Source organism: Oryx dammah, unplaced genomic scaffold, assembly GCF_014754425.2.
Source record: "Oryx dammah isolate SB20612 unplaced genomic scaffold, SCBI_Odam_1.1 HiC_scaffold_26, whole genome shotgun sequence".
Classification (NCBI taxonomy): domain Eukaryota; kingdom Metazoa; phylum Chordata; class Mammalia; order Artiodactyla; family Bovidae; genus Oryx; species Oryx dammah.
The window spans coordinates 58695850-58718309 of NW_024070210.1; the positions used below are offsets into that span (position 1 = coordinate 58695850).

General features: G+C 41.4%; 1 protein-coding gene across 10 annotated transcripts in view; it reads left to right on the top strand.

Annotated features, from left to right (window-relative positions):
- TRIM9 (tripartite motif containing 9) overlaps positions 1 to 22460 on the top strand; it is a 119610-nt gene that overhangs the window by 94778 nt on the left and 2372 nt on the right. For 2 of the 10 annotated variants that reach the window (XM_040226769.1, XM_040226768.1), the window contains exons 7-12: positions 938 to 1076; positions 12532 to 12720; positions 15162 to 15203; positions 15624 to 15647; positions 16458 to 16761; positions 20341 to 20503. In XM_040226769.1, coding sequence (XP_040082703.1) covers positions 938 to 1076; positions 12532 to 12720; positions 15162 to 15203; positions 15624 to 15647; positions 16458 to 16761; positions 20341 to 20503 — 861 coding nt within the window. Of the gene's footprint in view, positions 1 to 937; positions 1077 to 12531; positions 12721 to 15161; positions 16762 to 20340; positions 21211 to 22460 lie in introns of those variants that run through there. The other 8 variants (XM_040226764.1, XM_040226763.1, XM_040226761.1 and 5 more) reach the window with 6 other exon arrangements.

The following is a 22460-nucleotide window of genomic DNA, read 5'->3' on the forward strand; positions in this document are numbered from 1 at the left end:
TGCTAATGATGCGTTATGCTAGGATTTATTTATTTATTTGAAATATCACTCTTCCTCCCTTCCCTGTTTCCTCCCTCTTCCCTTTGTACTATGAGGGAAAATCTGAAAAGTCATGATTTCCCTTCCTGCACGTCGAAACTCTTTTGCTTTGAATGTCATCTTTGTGACAGTTCCTGAAGCTATCAGTGGATTATAAACATACCAGAGAGACCACATTCATGTTTCCAAACCTGTTTTTTAAATATAAATCATACTGGTGAATAAACAGCTCAGTAGGTATAATATACTGAATATATTACATCATATTATATATAATATATTATGCCAGCTTAATAAGGATAGCTATCTGTGGTGGTGGTGGTTTAGTCGCTCAGTCTTGTCTGACTCCTGTGACCCCAATTACCCAGTTTTAATCTTTGAAGCCTTATTTGCTAATAACTAGCATTCAGTGAGCTGACAGACCCATGCTAAATACAAGGCACTACGCTAGTCAGTTTGCACATATGACCTTATATAATCTACACACCAACCTCATAAGATAGGTATTTTTGTCCCAGTTTTACAGAGAAGGAAACTGAAGCTAAAAGAGGTCAGTTCAGAGCCCAGTATTTCACAGGATGAGTCAGATCAGGCGGACCCCAAAGCACCTTCTCTTATCCATCCTGCAACACTTGCCTCCTGAATAACTTAGAACAAAGTATTGTATTAGTCGCTAAGTCATGTCTGACTCTTTGTGACCCTGTAGACTGTGGCCTGTTAAGCTCCTCTGTCCACAGAATTCTCCAGGCAAGAATACTGAAGTGGGTTGCCATTTCCTTCTCCAGGGTATCTTCCCAACCCCAGGATCAAACCCAGGTCTCCTGCACTGCAGGCAGATTCTTTACTGTCTGAGCCAAGTTTAGAGTTAAATGGTAGCCCGATCTTTTCTGACCCTCAGGAAGTATATGTTGGAAAGGAGACCATGTGCACGGTGGATGGTCTTCACTTCAACAGCACATACAATGCTCGCATCAAGGCCTTCAACAAAACGGGAGTCAGCCAGTACAGCAAGACGCTGGTCCTGCAGACGTCCGAGGGTAAGGCCCTTCAGCAGTATCCCTCAGAGCGAGAACTGCGAGGCATCTAGAATGGCTGGCAAGCCCGGAGGTAACCCCACCACTGCCCACATTCACAAGTGTTTCCATGACTTGCCCTGCATTCTGGCACAGAGCCGCTGTTTCTCTCCTGCATTTAGAGAGCTCATGGTGTGTGGATGGGATCAGACCAAAGTGTCCACAGCAGCAGCTCCAATGGCCTGGGCCGGCGGCTTCCTTTGATAACACTCTAAATAAGCTGCAGCGGAAGAAGCTGACAAGTGAAGGCCTGAATGTGCCGCGGTGTGTGAGGCAAATGGTACCTAGGCTCTAGGGCAGGCTCCCATTCTCCATGACACACGTCACTGGCCAGTTTTGCCCAGAGGATTCTAAACTGCTTTGTAGCACTTGCTCGTGTCTGAGGGTGGGGCCGAGGTCCTTTCCAGCTGTGGATTTATCCAACTGAATGTGTTTCCAAGGGGTATGGGGCCCAGGGCTGTGCCAAGAGGGCCTGTTGGCCACTCCTGGTTAACCTTCATGCACTAGGACCAGGCTCCCTGTGGGCACCAGACAGGAGGAGACCAGCACCCTGGCATTACCTGGCCATTCTCACCTCTGCCAGTCCCTCTAGGCTTGGTTAGCCTGCCGGGGCCCTCTGCACAGGTCCATCTCTAGAGAACTTTTGCTTCTTGGCTATACTGTAAATATCTTGGTCATCAGAGGCAAGCCGCCCATCTCTGGAGAGGGGCTTGGATTTGATGGCCAGGTATAACCTCTGAGCCACTTCACATTTTCACTCTAAAAGCAATCATCATACATGAAATTCAACCTATGGTGAGGAATTTGTGGTTGGTGCCAAAGCATTTTCAGACCTTCTGGGTGTCATTTTAATCACAGGAGCCACCCCCGTCCCATGGCATTCTCCATAACTTCCCTCTGCAGAGCTAATTCTGTTGATTTTGTTCACATTCAAAATGTTAGCTGAAAGAACTGTGGTGGCGTTTTCTCCCACTTCCCACAAACCTCAGCATGTGCCGGTCACCCTCTAAAATGGTTCACATGGTTAAAAACAAGCACAACTTAAATCCCACAGCAAGGTTGCAAGGCCCCTAGCTGTGAAAACCACACTTAGGGAGCACTTGTGTGTCTGAGTGATGCTACTCAAAGAGAAGAATTCAATGAAAGGGACAAGCCCACGTGACCTACCCTGACTTGGGTTTATAGGGATGTGGTAGCTGAGCCTCCTCTGGGACCCTCATTTTGGCAGCTTCTCTCTGGGAGGAGAATTACCAGCTTGAGAGCAATTGCCTTCCCAAAGCTAAGTGCTAAAGCCCTCCAGGAGCCTTCCTAGGTGCCATGCAGAAGGGCCTCACGGGGAATGGCCTGGTTTCCCATGTGTGTATACAGCAGTTTGATTAAAGAGTGAAGTGCATGCCATCAGAGCAGGCAGACAATTTGTAGCAATGTTGTTAATCTTTGTTCACCAGACCTACGGGAAAACTATTTCTATTCATAATGCATCATGGAAATCATACTATTCTGCTAAAATCAGTTACAACATAGCAGCCTGAGCACTTACGTCTCTCTTTTCATCCTGCAGGAGGATGTAGTTTCTAAGTTTCGATTAATGTTCATAAGATTATGGTGTCTAATAAATTACAGGATTGGAACTGCGATCCTTGGTACCACAGTCACAGAACTGGGGGTCATTTTCTAAAAGAAACTAACGGAACAAGTCCTCTTCCAACAAAGAAACTGTACTGTAGAAATTAATTTCCTCCATGAATTTTATATATTGTGTACAAATATAAGGTATGTATCTAAATACAAAGAACACCCTATCATCGTGTAGATGTCAGTATTCTCTGTTACTGCACAGAAGTGATTTTCTCATGATGAAATAAAGTTCACACACATACTTTCTCCATAACTTTGGTTTGTTCTATTTGTTTCTCCCTCATTCTAATTCATTACAACAGTAAGACAAGATTTAGAAAGCAAGAAATAACATAGCAAATAGCTTGTTAAAAAAGAGAGAGAGAGATTTGATCAGCCTGTAACCATTGAGAAAAATATAGACCTAAAGAATTATACCTCATTTTTGTTTTTTAGAAATCAATGAGAAAATGCTGTTAACAGAGTTTCGATACATTAACTGAATTTATACTTTATTAACCTCATTTCCTACCATTCCTGAAAAGGTTCACTTTTGAGGTTTTTTTCTTTGCTGCTATTGTGGGTGGGATGGTTGGTTTGCTTTCTACTTTAACAAAATCTTCTATGTTCTTTTTAGCAAGAATTAACCCCTTTCCAAGGTTCAAAATAAAAAGTCTGTATCACAGAAGGGTACAATTTCATATGTGATAGCAAGTCTAACTTGTATTTTCATGCATTTAGTCCAAGGTTGAAATCACTTGTCACTTTACCCTTTGAACTATCACAAAACCTTCTGCTGACCTAAAGGTAAAACATTATGTGGGGGAGAGCAAAGGTCCACATTGTTTGTTGTGAATTCTTACCTTTTTTTTCAAAAGCAAATATATTTGTCTATTTGTTGGGCATTATTTGATAAGTGTCTGCTGTATGCTATGATATGGGTATACAATGTTGAGCAGAGGTCACCCCAGATGTCACGGAGTTCACAGTCTAGGAAGAGAGACAGGCCTTAAAGAAATAGACACACAAATATTGCATAATTACAAGTTATGATAAACACTGTGAGAAAAGGAAAAGGGACCATAAGGAAGACATGATTTGTGTAAGGGAATCAGGAAAACAATGAAAAATAATTTAATGCAATGGAAATTATAAAGAATGTGTTACCAAAAGAGATAAGGAAAGGAAAACACATTGTTACATGAATTCAAGCCTAGTTAGTTCCCTAAAAGCAAAGCTCTTGGGAATGGACTTAAAACTGCCATGAGAATAAAGCCAGCTGCAGATCTAAACCAAAGTATCCTGACTGAAGAAGAAGCTTAACTGTAGGCAGTTAAGAATTTTAATGAAATTTTAAAATAAGGTCCATAGCCTGTTTATATATGTATATATATATATTTCTAAATGATTCATTTAATATCTGTGATGGCTGTGTCACAGTCTCTGAAACCATCTGCAAAAGAGTATTTATTTAAAATATTATATAACAAGGCTCTGTTAATAAAGTCCTCAGGCTTATTCTGTGTATTGAAGTCTATTCTCCTGCCAAAAAAAATTTAGACATGGGTGAGAATAGGACAGAAAATTTTTGTTTATTTCCCCCTACTTTTCTCCTACCTATCTAAACAGACTGTACGTTTTTTCCCCTTTGTTTCAAATCTGGAGAAAAAAATAAAGATAGACCAAAGATAATATTTCTAGCACTCAAATAATTCACTAATACTATTATCTGGCTGGTAAAAGATCTTTCCCTGACTCCCCTCAGCTCTCAGAACCAGGGAGCCACTTCATGCAGCCTTCTCAGCAGAAAAGAAGCTGCAGCTCACCAATCCTTCAGAAAATTAAAGCACAGAGAGTTGCACCTTCTGTGCAAAAAATACAAACCTTTGCATAAAAAGATCATTATCCTTGGACACATTCTAAGAATTACTAAAGAATATGAACATTTTAAAGACTCTTGATCTATGTTTGCAAATTGCTTCCAGATTTTACACAAAAATGTATGAGCTCTTTCATTTTTAATATCACCTTAATTCTAGTATTTAGTTTAATTTCAACTAACAAGCAGCTTCCTCTAAAAGTAAAAACGTTTCTAAGAGAAAGTTTTTAATTCATATTTTCATAGAAAATATGATTGTCTTACATCTAATAGTGGCATGAAATAAAACATACTGAAGGGAAAATGAATATGATATAAAGGGAAGGAAAGACTTCTCAGAGAGAGAGAGAAATCTAAACAGAAGGAATAACTGTACGCAAGGCAAAGACTTCAAAATATGCCTTGAGCTGACTTTGCAAAGGAATCCTCATTCACTCAAAAACATTAACTGAGCTTGTCGATTTCATGATCACAGGTATGCATAGCATGGCCCTGCCCTAGAGTTTATGGGCTTTATTCTTCCTCCTCCCTGAATCTCATGGCACCTGGCTCAGAGTGGCAAAAATCTACGGTACCCCCCATCTCTCCAGAACTAAGATATCCACCCTACAACATGGGTAGTCATCTTAGAATCAAGATATAAGCAACAATGACTTATGAAAAAAAAAAAAAAGAAAAGATACAGAAGCTTTTGTGATGTTCTCACAGCAGAGCCCTTGGTGTCACTTGGCTCTCACTTAGTCTTAGTTTACCCACAATTCCATTGAGTTCATTGACCCATTTGAAAAGAGTGCAACAGATTGGAGACATCACATTAGAAGAGAGAAGAAGAATTTGGTATAAAAGTGAATTGAGGCTATTGGCAACCTTGACCAAAGAGAGTAACTGGAAAAACTGAAAAATCCAAAAAATCAAAAGCAAATGTTCTTGGGGCATATGCTCAGATTAAGAAAGTCAGAAAGTATGAATGTATTTTAGAATGATTTCCACATTATACATTTAAAAGTCTGTATTCTGGAACTCTTGGTAACAGGGTATTCAAGTATATCTCACAAGGCTTTATGGAATGTAAGTACTTCCCTCTCCCCTCACCAAATACTATGATAATAAGCCCTACTTCATTTTGTGTAGAGCTTCTAAGAACTTCTTCATTATCCTTTTAAAAGATTCTGTAAAAATGACAGCAATGTGAAAGTCAGCAAATATTTTTAGGATACTAAAATTCAGTGGAGGAATTGTATAAAAGCAATCCGTTTTCTGTAAGGGTCTAAGGAAAACATAAAGATTCTTTTCTGTTTATTCTAAGACCACTATATAGACTTTGTACCTCTGTACCCATCACTAGTGTCTAAACCTCTCTGCTGTTCTCTTGCTGTAGCATTCCAGATTTACCCTATGTTTTAGTTTCTCATTGCTGTGTTAACAAATTATGACAAGGTTAGTAGCTTAAAAACACAAATTTTTCACCTTATAGTTCTAGAGGTCAGAATCTTAAATGGGTTTCACTGGACTAGAAGTGAAGTATCAGCAGGACTGCATTCCTTGGAAGTGGTTCTAGGGAAGAATCTGTTCTGTTCTTTTTCCAGCTCCTAGAAACCACCTATATTCCTTGACACATTCTTCTTCCTCCATCTTCAAAGCCAGCAGCATAGCATCTTCCAGTCTCTTTCTGACTCTGAGCCTCCTGTTTTCCTTTTACAAGGGATCCTTGTGATTAAATCCCTTGGGCCCCCCTTGGTAGTCCAGGATAATCTCCCATCTCAAGATCCTCAATTTATTCACATCTGTAAAGTTCCCTTTGCCATATCAGGTGACATAGTCACAGAGTCTGGGGATTATGACATGGACATTTTTTTGGCAGGTCTTTATTCTGCCTACCACACTCTGGGAGGAAAATATTATTCTTGTTACTCCCACTCTACATATGGCAAATGGAGCCCAGGAGAGGATAAATGATGTGTCAGGCCCAAGCCTTTCAGCTCCAGTGCCCAGCGCAGTACATTTTGATGCTGACATTAGAACAGTGCTATTTGCACTCAACCAAAAGGAGGGAAAGAGAGAAAACTATCCTAAGTCTATTTGCTAAATGTCTGAAAACAGCTTGTGGAAGCAGTACTGTGTAGCTGCTTCACGTATTCATCCAGAACCCCCAGGCAGAAATAGGACTTTTAACACTTTCAAAGAGTCACATTAGAGTTTTGTTCTAAAGAATAATACTCCTACTTTAAGAAAGAGATGTGGGAATGGCTGTCATTCTTTAACACACACATATACACACACCTGCCCAGGCTGAGGTTCTCCCCAGCGTGGACGTTTTTCAGCTGGCAGTGACCAGTTGCTGCCTGGGAAGGAAAAGGATGTCAGAGCTGCATCTCTGAGGTCCTGGAAGGACCCCACCAAGTGAGATCTGGAACTGGGAGCCCTGCTCAGGTTGAAACCAAAGAGCTATTTATTCACAGAAGCTCTCAGCCCTCCAGATCGCGACTGTGAGGCCAAGTGGGAAGAATAATCAGTGATCATGAGAGAATCAGGCTGTAGATAAGGCTGTAAATTCCAGCACTGCCCACACACAGGAGCTCAGAGCACAGAGAAAATGTGCTCTCAAGCATCCTCTTTCTTGAACATCCACAGGAGCCACCTGCCCAACACTTTCCAGGATTGTTTTATCTAATGACAACTAAAGGGTTGGGATTCTTAAAATGATATCTTAGAAATTGCTTTCTAAAAGGAGGACATAGAAGAGGTTATTCATAAAGATTAAAATGCCCTTTTCTCCCCCGTTAGACTCTCAGCATCACAGTTCCCTTTCAAGTGTGATAGCGCCTTCTCCCACACATCATAGGAAATAACCCAGAGAATAGTCAGTGATGCAGGCAGAATGTAGGCAGAACGTAGGCCCAGCCTGACCCCAGATGCCTTTGTTCACAATCTCTCTGCAGATACTTTATAGTAATCGGGGGCCGGGGTAGCTACTGTACTCTTAAACCTCGCTGCGCTAAGACATCCCCCATCCCACAGGAGAAGATGTAACCTTGTGGGAGAAAAAGAACCTCACCTGCTCTTAGCCTACCCATCCCATGTGGCCAGAATCCCAAAGGGTAGGGTGATGTGTTTGCCTTTCAATCTGTATCCACCACAGTCCCAGAACTAATCTATATGTAGATAAGAAAGATTCATCCTCAGTATAATGCAGGGTTTGGATCATCTACACAAAGCTGGGTCACCCCTGAGACCGCCAGTACATGCCCCATGGCCTATAGCATCAACCTTACATTTTATACATTTCCAAGGCACAAAAGAGAGCAATGACTTTACCACCCCAAAACTGTATCCACCAGGAATTGATCTGCCTGTGTCCTTATCCAATCACATCATCACAGCTGGTAGTGTGACTTAAATGAGTTCCCTAATCTTTCTGGACTTCAGGGTTTTGTTTTTGTTTGGGGGGCGCAGGGGGTTGTTTGTCTCTAACACTTTAAACTTAGAACAGATGATCTCTAAATTCTTTACAATTAATACACCCTGATTTTCTTCAAAATTACTGCTGAAAGCTGTTAATTATTTCAGCAAATGCTATAAACAAGTATAGCCACCTCTTGTATCCTCCAGGGTGGTTCTTAGAGGCTGCCTGTGATACTGAAAATTCAACACTAATAGGAATAGTTAATAAAGGATCAGATAAAGAACAGTATATGGTCCACTGGAGATATTTCCTGTCTGCCTGTGCTTTACTCTTTCTGACTCTGAGCATCAGCCCACCACCTCCCCCCAAAATTGTGTTTACTTAGAAGAATATGCATTTCCAGGACAAATTCTTCAAGGTAGGTAAATCATACCTGAACAAATTTGGGTAGATTTTACAAAATCCAAAATGAGAGGCATACCAAAACCAATACAGAATTGTAAAGTAAAAATTAAAAATAAATAAATTAATTAAAAAAAAATAAAAATAAAAAAAAACAAAATGAGAGGCATAATGATAGCTTTCAAAGCCCAGAGAAAAAAGAGATTTTGTTCCTTTTAATTTTGACAACATGTATGACATCCCAGGGAATTTCCTGATTTTTCATAGGACTGAATTGGATACAAACCCTATTTTTGCTTCTGGGGAATGCACTTTCTATCTGACCCTCTGGGGAGCAGTTTAGTCCTTTGGAATCTTTTGCACCCAATCTTTTGTGTTAACAGTTTCCTTATAAATAATGCCCTGATGTTCTAAATTGGAATGGAGGACTTGGTGACAAGAGTGTGCAACTGTCCCAGGGTGGAAAGAGGGTGTTTCATTTCTTCTTTTAAAAGGAGCTTTTCAAAACAGATTTGTTTCTCACTTCTCAACTGCAATTAATGCCACACTTAAGAAAGATTAAAATACCACCTTTCATTGTAAAGTATGTACCAATGGGACATAATTGTGACTTGGGGTGCTTATTAGATCATTTAAGGAAATGTCGCCTTCTTCATTCATTTCTTAGTCTCTTTAAATTCCTCCCAAAAAAGCAAATTATTTTACAGCTTATTTACAATTGAACTGGAACTCATCTTTAATGCTGCTTCTGCAACTCGTAGTGACGTATTTTGCCTTTTGCTCTGAAATAGAACCATTTTGTTGAACTAGTATCCAGAGGCTGCTTAAGTTATGAAGCTTTTCATACCAGACAGGACGATAACTAAGAATTCTACAAGAGCATAAAGGAAGCTGGGTTAATGTACCTGTCAATTTGCTTTTCCTCTTTGAATTCCAAAATTAACACGTCAAAGACTACACATTTCCAAAGAGTCTACAACATCCATAGAAATCTCTAGTGCACTGTACATGTTGAAATCAGTCAAGAAATTCTGTCTTCAAAAGTGTAAAAATCAATAGTATAAGACAGATTTTCTCTAAGTGTTTCCCATTTAGTTACTCAGTTCTAATACAGTGTCTGCTAATGAAAAAATAAATATTCAGTAAGTCAAAAAGAGATGACCTATGACCTAAAACATAGCTTCATATCATGTATTCTGAAAAAAACACTAACCCAATTCCTTTTTGTCATGACTAATAGAATATTAATGGCTGAAAAGTCTTCTCCAGATCTCAGTAGTTGTGCTTTGAGGGAAGGGAAGGAAGTCGGTTTACATCCTTTCTGCATCCCAGGGTATAAAACAGAATACACACCATAGCTGTGTGTATGCTCAGTGTGAGTGGTATGATTTGGCTAAAGATGGGTGTAGCATTACTGTTCCCAATATTGTCTTATTGTCTTTGGTTCATGTCTTTGAACATGTCCAGAGGGGCATGATAAGGAGAGTAAAGATTTGAGATCCATACCTTAGACGAAAGATTGGAAATCAACTCTATTTATCCCAGAAAAGTGATTATTTTTAAAGGGAACCATGACTGCTCTTGAATATGGCCTCAGATAGTAATGCTACACTTGAGAAGTAGGGCTCCCAAAGTGGTATATCCAGAACAATGTAAGCAATAACTACAACAGGAGGGGGCTGCCCAGAGGCCATGAGATCCCTAACCTAGACGATTTCAAGGGGAAGCTTATTATTGCTGCTCAGCTGATATCAAGATAAGTGTCTTCCCTCTAAGACTCCTGCACCCTAAGGTATTATCAAGTGGTTTAGATGACCTATAGGCAACTGACCTGACATTTGCACCCTGTGCTGAGGGAGAAAGGCACAAAGCATCTTGCTGGGATCAAGTGCTCTCTCTCTCTCTCTCTCTCTCTCTCTCTCTCTCTCTCGTGCTTCATTTGGACAGTTTTCATGAAGCAGTAGGACATTTTTTAAAAAACTTCTTAGAGAAAATGGGGTAGGAGTACAAGGTAAGAGCCCAGCTGGTAGGGAATGGGAGACCACAGGTAAGAAAAACTCAGAGCAGAGATGGAGTGATTGGGTAACAGGGATACTAAGTAAGCTTGCCTGAATAGAGAGCATGGCTCAAGACTAAGAGGACTCAAGGAAAACTGGGTCATCAATAACGGTTCACATAAAAGGATAGAAAAACTAACCATTTTAGTGTTCAGTTACTAACCCCGTGAATAACCATAGCTGCCCTCAGCCCCCATCCTGCAGAGTGGTCCCATCACCAACTCTAGGTGCTTCTTCCGGGTGCTGAGAATAGAAGAGGTGAGTATGATGGGGTTGGATTTGCTCCCTGAGTCTGGATATAGTACACGTCTCTTCACTGGTTTTCAGATTATTACTCAGGGGTTCAGTATACTCCAGAATTCATTTCATTATATATGTCCTTTTCCTTAATTATTGGAGCAACAAGTATTTTAAATATAATGAATTAATTGTTATCACCTGGTGAAAAATAAATTTCTAAGAAAATTCTTGTTAAAAATATTTTACTGAAATAAATACAGTTGTAAATTCTCCCCCTAAAAGATGCCCATATTAGTTTGTGGTGTTGTGCAATTGTCTTTCAACTTTTTCTATTAAACTAAAAGACTAATTCTCCTTTGAGATAATTATAAATCATTTCTTAATAAGAAATGGTCACACATGCCAATTTATTCCAACCATATGAAGTTTAGGTAGAAGAAAATTGCATTGTATTATTGGGAACACAATGCCTCAGCTCCATAAATAGCAGTTCCTTTTCTCTGAAAACCTTGTTTGTACTTTCCTTATTAAAGAAAAGAAAAGAAAAATTCCCCCAAGCTAAAAAAAAGTAGCCTGAAAAGCTAATTTTAATGTTATAAGTTCAAAAATGAAAATGAGGCTAGGTTGGCAGTATTAAACTGAAACCTGCCAGTGCCCTGCTCTGAGCTTCTCAAATAGGATCCCGTTCTGCACACATATGCTACATTGAGCATGCATGGAATAGCATTTTGATAGAATAAGGAAGGATAATGTTCAGTACAGAGGAACATGCTAATAGACTCAAACCAGAAAAAATATTCCCAGGAACACTTTAGCCACCAAAACAAAATTATTGTTTCAATGAGAAGAAATTTCCTTGGTGGTTTTGGAACTAGAATTCTACCATCATGCTATCTGTATTTCCTGAATTGTTACTATCAAATTGAGTTGTAAGAAGTCCCCCAATTGGTAAAACGTGTCTCTGACTAGATCAGTCGACAGCGTACAACCACCTATTTAACAAATGAGAAAGGAGTGATTTCAGTAATTTAGAGGTAAGAAACTACCTTTAAATTACTTTAAATTCTAAAACTAGATGAAGCAATTGATATGTCCTTACTATGGTATAATAGCCATCTTCATTCCAGACCTGACTATCTGAAAATAAAGACATTTTTGCCAGTAAAGACCAATGTACCTCACCATTGCCCATGGTCAGTTATTCTTAGAGAACCAGAGATATTCAAGGGCACCCCTAAGGGCTGATCTTAATTCAGAAACAAAGGTAAGGCTCCTTCCCTGGTTACTTGTTCAGCCCACTGTCCTTCTCTGATTTAAAGAGCAAATCTTGAGTATGCTGGTATAGAAAAACCATTTTGTCCATTTAGAAACAGAAATGTATATATTAAGAGAGAAAAGGGAACATATGGAACAGCACAGAGTTAGTAAAAACCGCCACCTCCTAAATAGAAACCTTTTCAGAGACCATTGTTGTACAGATAGTAATACCCAACAGATGTGAAGAGGGTAAAGTATTGATCTCTTGGTCATCAATGGGTAAATTTAAGGTTTCTAGGTTCAACTCTAAAGATATTTAATTAAAAGGAAACTTCCAATACTTTCTGTACCCATAAAAATCAAGGGAAAATGAAGACAATCGTTTGTGATGTTTGAAGTATCCTCTGGTTTGAGTTCTGTCCTGCCGAGAATTCCCTAAACCACATTGGCCTCTATGGGGTGGATGAGGCTTTGTGAAAATGCATTCGTGAGGCAGGTCTTGGGGAAGCGTGCACGGCAGGTGGCAGATTTCTGATCTCTAGTTTGCATTGATCTTACATTTAGACACAGACTCAGAAGAACAGACAGTCCCTTTTCCAGTGCCTTCGGAAAGATTGCCGCTCCGTAGAATGAGTCCTTTCTCCTCCACCCTTAATCTACAACCCAGCTTCCCCGGGAGAGCCTACTTTGATTTCCGATCCTCACCCCACCAGCTGAGCTTGCATTCCTCTTTACAGTCTCTCAATGCACCGGGTGAGCCAAGCTCGTCTGACCTTTCCTCTTGATCTCTGTGCCTTGAAGGCATCTTGGAAATACCTGTCTTGTTCTTGCTGTTCATGTGCGTGCAGAGGGCAGTGAGCTAATCTCTATGTCTGTGGCCTGCTTCCGGTATGAGGAGCATTTGGGTGATGGGAGATTTGTGGCATTCATGTTTGTGTGGTGTGAGGATTCACATCGAGCTGTGGTCAGTGTATATAATGGTGTTGAAAAGTGACGAGTGAAGTTGTTCTTTTTGCACAAGCTGGTACCACCACCGTGGGAACCCTGCTCTGTCATCACATGCCATGGCATAGCACGCACAGGTGCTGGCTGAGGGGAGGCTGTGGCCTTAGTTTGGAGGTTTGCAACCCTGCTGTATCCAGGAAACCAGCTGTGTCTGGGAGACTGGATCAGTGCATCCAGCCTGGAGTGGTCTGATTAAACATAGACTCAAGAGATCTTTACTGAAAAAAAGTAAAAAACTTGCCAACAACAGAATGCATCACGCAAAGCAGGCAAACCAGAGAGCAGAAAGTGAAAGTATTTTCTGCAAAAGCCTTGCTCACTGGTCAGACAGTGTACTCAAGGCTGATTTTTTCTAAGCAAAGGGAAGGAACAATCACCAGCTAAATCAGAAAGCCTTAATTAGCCTAAGGCCCAAAGATGGGAGTCACTGAGAAGTTAGGCCTCCGGAAGTTTCCCACGGCTGAGAGGGTTGTGACAGGGTTTCAGGTTTCAAGCTGGACTAGTGATACTATTCTGTGAACTCTGTCTAGAAAATAGAATCTTAAAATATCTAAGACGCAGACCTATTTGATCTCTTCAGGACTATATTGTAATCAGGGCTACACATATGCACATTTTACATTTCCAGAGGCTTCTTTTTTTGTTATTTTATTCTGTTTGCTCATCCCACATCCTGGAATGAAGAAGGCCACAGCATGACAGTGCAAAAAGGATGCAGGGACTTTGAGCTCTCTTTAAAATGACTGTTTTTCTTTGTGCTTTTCTGTTTCCTCTTGTTTCTCTGTGCACTATTGGCTTTTAAACATGCTTTGTTATGGAACTCTCTTCACTTGTGTCTAATGTACTGAAATATTGTTATAGTCTTTGTAATGTGTATTGTCTCAAGAATAAAATGAAATGTGGGTTTGGGGATATTTGATGGCTGTATTTTGACACCATTGTTGTATCGTTGAACCTTAAATGTACGATGGTGTATTTAAAGTAGTGTAAAAAGATTTCAGAAAGCTTGTTTTGAAAAAAATTTGCACAAGGCATGATTCATTTAAAAAATTTAAAAGCCCTATTCACGTTCTACAGATTTATTTCCAAAGCTGGATGAGATACAGTTTTAAAACTCCATGTGTCCCATACTCACCAAGTTCTCACCTGTGAATACGAAACAAGTTATCAGCCATTTTTGCAAATGAATTCATCTCAGAGAAAAAGTAACCAAAAGTAAGGTCATTCGTTTTTAATTCAATCATTAGTCCCTTCTAAGGTGCTTTCTTAATTCTTTCAGAATTCTTTTAATTCAGTGTATTATCCTTCATTTAGTACAGAAAGGCCTTACTGAGTTGAAAAAAATTAAATGATCCTTTCTAGGAGATATCCTGGTGCTCATCAAAAACACATTTCAGTCACTGACACCACTTTAAATTGTAGTTCACACGCCTTTGAACATTTTAAGACTAGAATGCTTCATCCACCCTGATGAAGCCTCTCATGGAAGAGGTAAGAGTATCCAAATATTAAGGAAGGGGGAGGGGTGTACAAGAGTTCCACAGGTGATTCTAATGTATTTCTGAGGTCACTCCACCCCCATCAGCCATCATGCTGGCTCCCCTCCCTTAGGTGAAAAGGATGATGTAGTAAAACAACCTAAGAAAGAGAGGAGGTCATTTTTGGTTTTACTACATTTATTTCATGTCATTATTAATAATTACCAGATGTCTTTATTAACATATGGATTACATCACATATTTAATTCTATAATTATCATTTGACTCGGGCCCAAGTCACAATAAAGGCCTTTTGGCACAACCAGAAGAACATGGAATAGTGATGTAGAATGCAGCTTTATCAAGATTCAGTGATTTCTCCACTTCAACTGGATGAATTCTTCTCATTTTCTTCTGAATATGAAAACTTTAATGGAAAAGTTTAAACTTAGAATACGATAAAAATTTAAGCTATACAGTTTAGAAACAATTGGAAGAGACTTTATTAAATTAAAAAAGATCTACTATTCATTTTGAAAGAGCAGAGAAGCAGTTTTTACTCCAGCAAGTAAACTAACATAAAAAGGGCTTTGGTTTTTCATGAATCAGGCCTCTGGTGACTATTCAGCTGGTGCTTTTTACATGTACACAAATAATCTTTATTGAGTTGGTTGTTGTTTCATAGCTTTGATGTGTAGTATCTCTTTATAGGATGCAATTTTGAGACACAATCTACATCTTACTCTCAATTAGGCAAGTATACCTATTGTAATTGTTATCTTTTACTTATGTGCTTGGTATGCTCCATTCCCTTCACAAAATAAATGGTAGCAGCTTATTCTATGTCAATAAAATTGTTGAATTGTCATTCAAATCCCATTATAGCAATTTCTCTCATATTTAGAAAAAATGAAAAAGATGACTGTATTTTTTAATTTTGTACCTCAAAGAAGATTACTTTTCCCTCAGATTTCTTGTACAACAATGCACGCACTCATTATAAGCAGAAAACTTGTGGGCAAAAGGTACTAATCAGACCAATGGTTGTAGTGTACACAGTTTTAAACAGCCCTTTTTTTGGTGTTAGTCTATCAAAAGAGACATGTATTCTTATCAGTGTCAATTTTGCCTCCTATTTCTCTCTCCCATGCCTTTCACTTGGAATGACAACAGTTGACATTAAAAAGCTGTTGGCAGGTATGGAATAACCTTATTCTGTTACCAATAGCAAAGACCAAAATGCATGTGAGGTGGTTCACAGGTTTGATAAATCAGTGATTCCGTCTGTCCAGAGGAGGTTCTTGGTAGGTGGAATTTAGAACCCGGGCACAGCACTGTATACAAAGACATCATTCCATCTGCACTTAATCGCCAATACTTTTTACATGTTTTAAGAATAACACACACACTGTATTTGTGGTGAAGGAAGCAACCAGTCTTACATCCAAGTCTCAATCACTCGTGAGAATTAGTTTCTGTTGCTGATAGCTCCAAAGCTTCTGAGTTTTCACTAACACTGAGGAAATTTTCAAAACAACTAAGTTGAGCACTTCTGTGGAAGGCATATTTCCATGTTTCACTGAGTGTGTTTTATCCCTCCTCCATCTAGGACTCTAGTTACTAGCCTTCCCGTCTCAGGGTTACACAGGCATCTTAGTGCATCCCACTTCCCTTATGTCTCTGGTGTACTGTTCTGCCAGTCACTGGGTGAAGGGACTTGATGCCACTTCACTCCCGATCACCTGGTTGGGAGTGCAGTCTGAGCCAGGTAAACCCTGCTGAATTGGTCGTGTGTCATCCATCTGTTTCTGGGTGCAGAGAGCCACAGGACCCAGGACATGCCCCCTGTCTGCTCACTCATGGCCCCTTCTGGCTCTGGACACTTCCTTCCCGCATGGAAGCATGAAAATGGGACAAAACACTCCTCTCCTGCCAAGGAGTAAATTACGGTGTGAACCTGTTGGGTCCGTCTTAGTAACCAACCACCCTCCCCTCTGTTGTCCCCAGTGGCCTGGTTTGCTTTCGACCCTGGCTCGGCACACTCTGACATCATCTTCTCCAATGACAACTTGACTGTGACCTGCAGTAGCTACGATGACCGTGTGGTTCTGGGGAAGACCGGTTTCTCCAAGGGCGTCCACTACTGGGAGCTGACAGTGGATCGCTACGACAACCACCCCGACCCCGCCTTCGGTGTGGCCCGCATCGACGTGATGAAGGATGTGATGTTAGGAAAGGACGACAAAGCCTGGGCAATGTATGTGGACAATAACCGGAGCTGGTTCATGCACAACAACTCGCACACCAACAGGTACCCTGCAGCCCCCCGCAAGCAAGCCTTCTTCATGGTGGCTTCCAGTCCAGAAGGATAGCCCAAGTTCAGAGACCTATTAAATAGACAACATGAAGGAAGTCGGGCAGGCCATCTTTATTAAGTAGACCTTCTACTGCTCTTAGCCAAGTCCATCCTAGTGTTTTGCTTTTTGCATAATAATAGGGACATGAGCACTTTCTTACACCCCTCATTGCTGTAGTCCACTTAGGGCTGCAAACTAAGAATTCTCATGAATATCCATTATAGAAAAACATTCCAGGATTCTAAAACACAGTCTTACAACTTACCAGAAAAGCACTTGTGTACAAGATACTCAGTTTTTCTGAACATCAGTTTCTAAATCCACCAATTAGGAAAATCATATTTTTCCATGCAGAAATGTTCCCATGATTAAATGAGACATGCAAAAATGCCTCCCATCAGGGGCATCTGAAAATAGAAGCCACTGTTCTTCTTATCATTATTATCAGTACCGCAGTTAAGTGAAATTGAGCACTTTAATTTAAACTAAATCTTATGTGTTTAAATTTATGATATATTTAAATCTTACGGATGCCAGTTTGGATAGTTTTATAGTTGAAGAACCCTTTTATTATTATATGGATTCAGAGCACGCAGTTTGCTGGGGAAAGAGAACACAGGAATTGTTTTTGGTTTTCCTTTACCACCAAAATCTAGGCAATTATAATTTAACTCATACTATAATATTTTCTCTAGACTTCCTTTTTCATTTGGTTTGTATTTTCTTCCTCAAATGTATTTTTCACAAATTTCCTAGGTAGAGAAGTGTCTTTTAGGAACCTGGTCCACCATATTCTCAAATACATCCCCAAGTTACATTCTTATTGGTGTCTGGAGTGGGGGTGTGGGGAACTACACTATATTCAGTCAGAAGGAAAGTGAGTCGTGCAGTGGTAGGCAGTGGGCTCCACTGTCTCAGCTTTTTCTGTGTGCTCATCACTGCCTCCCTTCTAGCCAACAGGCCTCCTAGGGCCTCCACTTCTTCTTCCCTTGGATAGTTTCTCTACATCCGCATTCAGTCGTGCTTGGTCCACTGTCCCTTGAAGTGAACATGTTGCTGGCCAAAATCATGGCCTTCTCTGCCCACCAAAGCCGGATAAAAAATACAGAGACAGAGTTTGGAGGAAATAGAAAGGTGGCTTCAAATTCTCAGCCAGTGGAAAGGGGAACACAGTAGGCTCATGCCTCCCCCACCATGGGGAGTCTAGGGGCTTCTATAAGATGAGGAACAAAGGTGTTAGGATCTTGATTTCTTCCTCTTGTGTTGTTTCACAGGCAGTCATCCTGGCTGGTGTCAGTAACCCAGCACCTGAGGCTAGCAGTTCCATGGCTCTGTGGCCCTCTTTCTGATGTGTAACTACAACAGGAAGGGTGTTATAAGGGAAACACCAGACAGGGGATGTATCTAGCATAGGGTCAAAGGAAAATAGGTGTGAAGTGTAGCTCCTGCAGAGTTAGGAGGCAAAAGAAGCAAACTTAGTTACAGAGTTCAGTTCAGTTCCGTCGTTCAGTCGTGTCCCACTCTTTGCAACCCCATGAATCACAGCACGCCAGGCCTCCCTGTCCATCATCAACCCCCCGGAGTTCACTCAGACTCACGTCCATCGCGTCAGTGATGCCATCCAGCCATCTCATCCTCTGTCGTCCCTTTCTCCTCCTGCCCCCAATCCCTCTCAGCATCAGAGTCTTTTCCAATGAGTCAACTCTTTGCATGAGGTGGCCAAAGTATTGGAGTTTCAGCTTTAGTATCATTCCTTCCAAAGAACACCCAGGGCTGATCTCCTTTAGAATCGACTAGTTGGATCTCCTTGCAGTCCAAGGGATTCTCAGGAGTCTTCTCCAACACCACAGTTCAAAAGCATCAAATCTTCGGTGCTCAGCTTTCTTCACAGTCTAACTTTCACATCCATACATGACCACTGGAAAAACCATAGCCTTGACTAGACGGACTTTTGTTGGCAAAGTAATGTCTCTGCTTTTAGGAGCAGTTAAAGTGAAAAAAAAAACAACCTAGGACTCTTCAGGCCTGCTCACTGTTCTCTTTATCTTCCTGGTTCTCAGGAACAGGAAAGAAAAAGAATCACTCCTCATTTTTTCCCTTTTCACTTGCAACACACACATGCCGTTCCAGCCTGTTCTCAAATCCTACTATGTATAGAGAAGCTGTTACCTTCAGGGACCCTCTGTCGCCAGCTCCCTGATGCCATCACCCATGTACCCCACTTACTTTTCCTTTTTAACTTCTTTATTTTGGAATGAGGGGGTAATAACACAACTGCCATACTATGCAGAGAAACAGTTTCTTAAAGCAGAACACGTCCCCTTGCATGTAAACTGCATGTCACCAGGGCCATCATTGCTGAAACTGAGAAACTGCCAAGACACAATTGATACCCCGGCATTTTTAACGACTGTGCACAGTCTGTGTTCTGCATCCCAAGGGGAAAAGAAAAACACTCTCACAGGTCTGTGAGGCTGAAGTTCAGTACTGCTAGATCTCAGTGAGGAGGAAAAAGACAGATCTGATTGTCTAGGCTTAATGGCTTTTAAGAAACCATCAGTTAAAGCGTAAGATACAATTTGTTTCCAATGACAATCACTCCAACTCCTAGAGTATAATCATTTCACCTTACAGAGAGGAGATTCCTCTTCTTCAATGTTGCCATTTTATGGAGAGCCTCCAGCTTCTCAATTCAATTTCAGTATGCCCCCAATTCCCATCTTTCTGGAATGAGTTTTTCTGATTAACGGATAGCGTGAGGCCCCAAATCTAATTTTTCATGCTTGTGTTCTAGGTTCAGCTTAAGTGCCTCTTTACTTTGACTTTCAAATTAAATCATTTTGGATTGAATGATGCTTAATTCACAACTTGAGACACAGCTCGAGGCAAAGTCCTGATAGCCTAAAGGCTACTTTTTGTTCCTGCCTTTAATGCTTGTGTCTCCACGTGGAGACTGTGTGTGAAGGGGTTTACTCTTAGCAATAGCAGAGCAGCGCAGTGAACCTGTGCATTTTCAACGTGACAACTGGTTCAGGGAGCAAGCAGATCTTACTTTTTTATATACATGGGCTTCCCAGGTGGCGTGAGTGGTAAAGAATCCACCTGCCAATGCAGGAGACTTTTTTATATAAAGCAGGAGACATAAGAGACGTGGGTTTGATCCTTGGGTGGGAAGGTCCCCTGAAGGAGGGCCTGGCAACCAACTCCATTACTCTTGCCTGGAGCATCCCAGAATCCCATGGGCAGAGGAGCCTGAAGGGCTATGATCCATCGGGTCACAAAGAGTCAGACGTGACTAAAGCAACTGAGCACAGCACAACACAGCCATACGTGCAGCACATAAGCAGATAAACAGTATACCTGTGGCATTAAACTGTGTGAGGAGGGGTCACTAAGAGGAAAAATGTGTTAGAAGGCTTCGGGGGTAGGGAATGGTAATTTTAAACAGATTAAGAAATAACTGGTTTAACCATACAAACAAGGAGCTTCTAGAAGGATGGGCAAGTGAAACTCTATGTTTTCTTTTTCCACAGAACTGAGGGAGGGATCACAAAGGGGGCCACAATTGGGGTCCTCCTCGACTTCAATAGAAAAACCTTGACGTTTTTTATCAACGACGAACAGCAAGGTCCCATCGCATTTGAGAACGTGGAGGGCCTGTTCTTCCCTGCAGTCAGCCTGAACAGGAACGTGCAGGTGAGCGGCTGCTCCATTTGTGAGGCTGCCTGCACAACGGTGAGCTTAGTCCCCCACCTTGGAGGGCCCAGACCAAGACGCGGAGGAGAAGGGGGTGCAGGGTAGGAGGACGTGACAAGGGAGATAATTCCAGACCAGCATAAGCCCCTTCGTTATATTTAGACACAGCTTGGTGAACAGCAGCGGGGGAAACTGAGATTCTCTGGTGGCAGGCTAATGACTGTCCTCCTGAGCCCTAGATTCCTCTCTAGTGGAAAGGAAACTCTTGAACCCTCTGGCCTGAAAGCAAATGAAATGACTGCTGCAAAGCCCCAGGAGCGCCTGAGAAGTGAAAGTGTGAGCCTGAAGTGCTAACAGGATGCTTAGAAATCTGGGGCTTCTCCACTGCAGTCTTATCACTTCTGTTAGGGAGAGAAAACATAGTCCCTGCCTGCAAGTTAGTTAGTAATGATTTTTTGTAAATATAAACAACAGGGTTTTCTTATTTGTTCATTCAGTAAACATCTACTGAGTGCCTTTGATATGTCAGGCACTACTGAAGTATTGTAAGTATTGTTGTTTATCAGCGAAAACACAAAAATGAAAATCTTGCCCTCTTAAAGCTTGCATTCTAGTTACAAGAGACACAGTAAATAATACACACAATTGCTGTGTTAATTATATAGTATATTAGAAGGCAGTATTGGAAAAGACCCTGATGCTGGGAATGATTGAGGGCAAGAGGATAAGGGAGTGACAGAGGATGAGATGGTTGGCTGGCATCACTGACTCAATGGACTTGAGTTTGAGCAAACTCAGGGAGTTAGTGAAGGACAGGGAAGCCTGGCGTGCTGCAGTTCATGGGGTCGCAAAGAGGTGGACACGACTTAGTGACTAAACAACAACAACAACAGCGAGGCAATACACAGTGGAGAGAAGACAAGGAAAGGGTGGGGGACCAAGACTGCCAGGGGAGGGAGGGCAGTGGCAGTCTTAAGCAGGGTGGTCAGCATAGGTGGGCCTTATTGCAGTCACAGGTGAGCTGAGCCTTGAAGGAAGGGAGGGAGTGAGCTGGGTAAGGCTTTCCAGGCAGAGGGAACAGCCAGGGCAAAGTTTCTAAGATGTGAAGGGCTTCACACAGGCAAAGGAGGGCCAGGAAACCACAGATGGGGGGCAGGGGGAGAACAGATCAGGGCATGTGTGAGAGGGTGCCCTACCAGCCACTGCTGAGATGGGAGCGCTCACTTCCGTCTTGAGCTGAAACTTGGCACTGGCTGTGAGCTTCCCCCAGCAAATGGGTGCCGAAAGATAGATGGGGCTTAAGCATCAACACAGTGCTCGTGATTTCTGTGGTACACAGAACTACCATCTTGGGAGCTATTTTAAAAAACCGTTGTTGTTTATCAGTATGTGCAGTAGAAGTTATTGCAACCCAGTGACGTCTGCCCTTCTCTCTTGCTGCAACTTGATGGGTTTTTCTGGAAGGCTGAAATCTAATCCATCAAGAGTTTGGCTCTACATTGGACCAAAGAAAGCCATAGATTTCCCTAGAAGTGTGTTTTGGAAAACACTCATTCAAAGTTTTCTGCTTTTTTAGCTGTTTCCCTTGCAAAGACTATTGTACTCAATGCTCTTTAGAGGTTTCTGGGATGTTCTGAGTATCTTCAGAGAAAGACTCTTAGACTGGGGAAGACAGGGACAAGGTGGAGAGATGACAGCATTGCGTGAAATGGTTCTAGCCTGATTGGTGCAGCCGTCCACTGAGGTCTGAGGTTAGACAGAAATCAGTGAAATAGTTTAAGTGCCCATGTCTCCTCATTCTTGGCAATCATCTAGGCCATCCCAAAGTGAAAGGCTTATCCTAATTGAAATAACTAGGGGACAAATAATAAGGGAAGGGTTGTCTGCTCATCTGTTCTCTACCCATGGATATGGCAGTGATCATTGCAATGTGGCCAAAAGGCTTTGCCACCTGCAA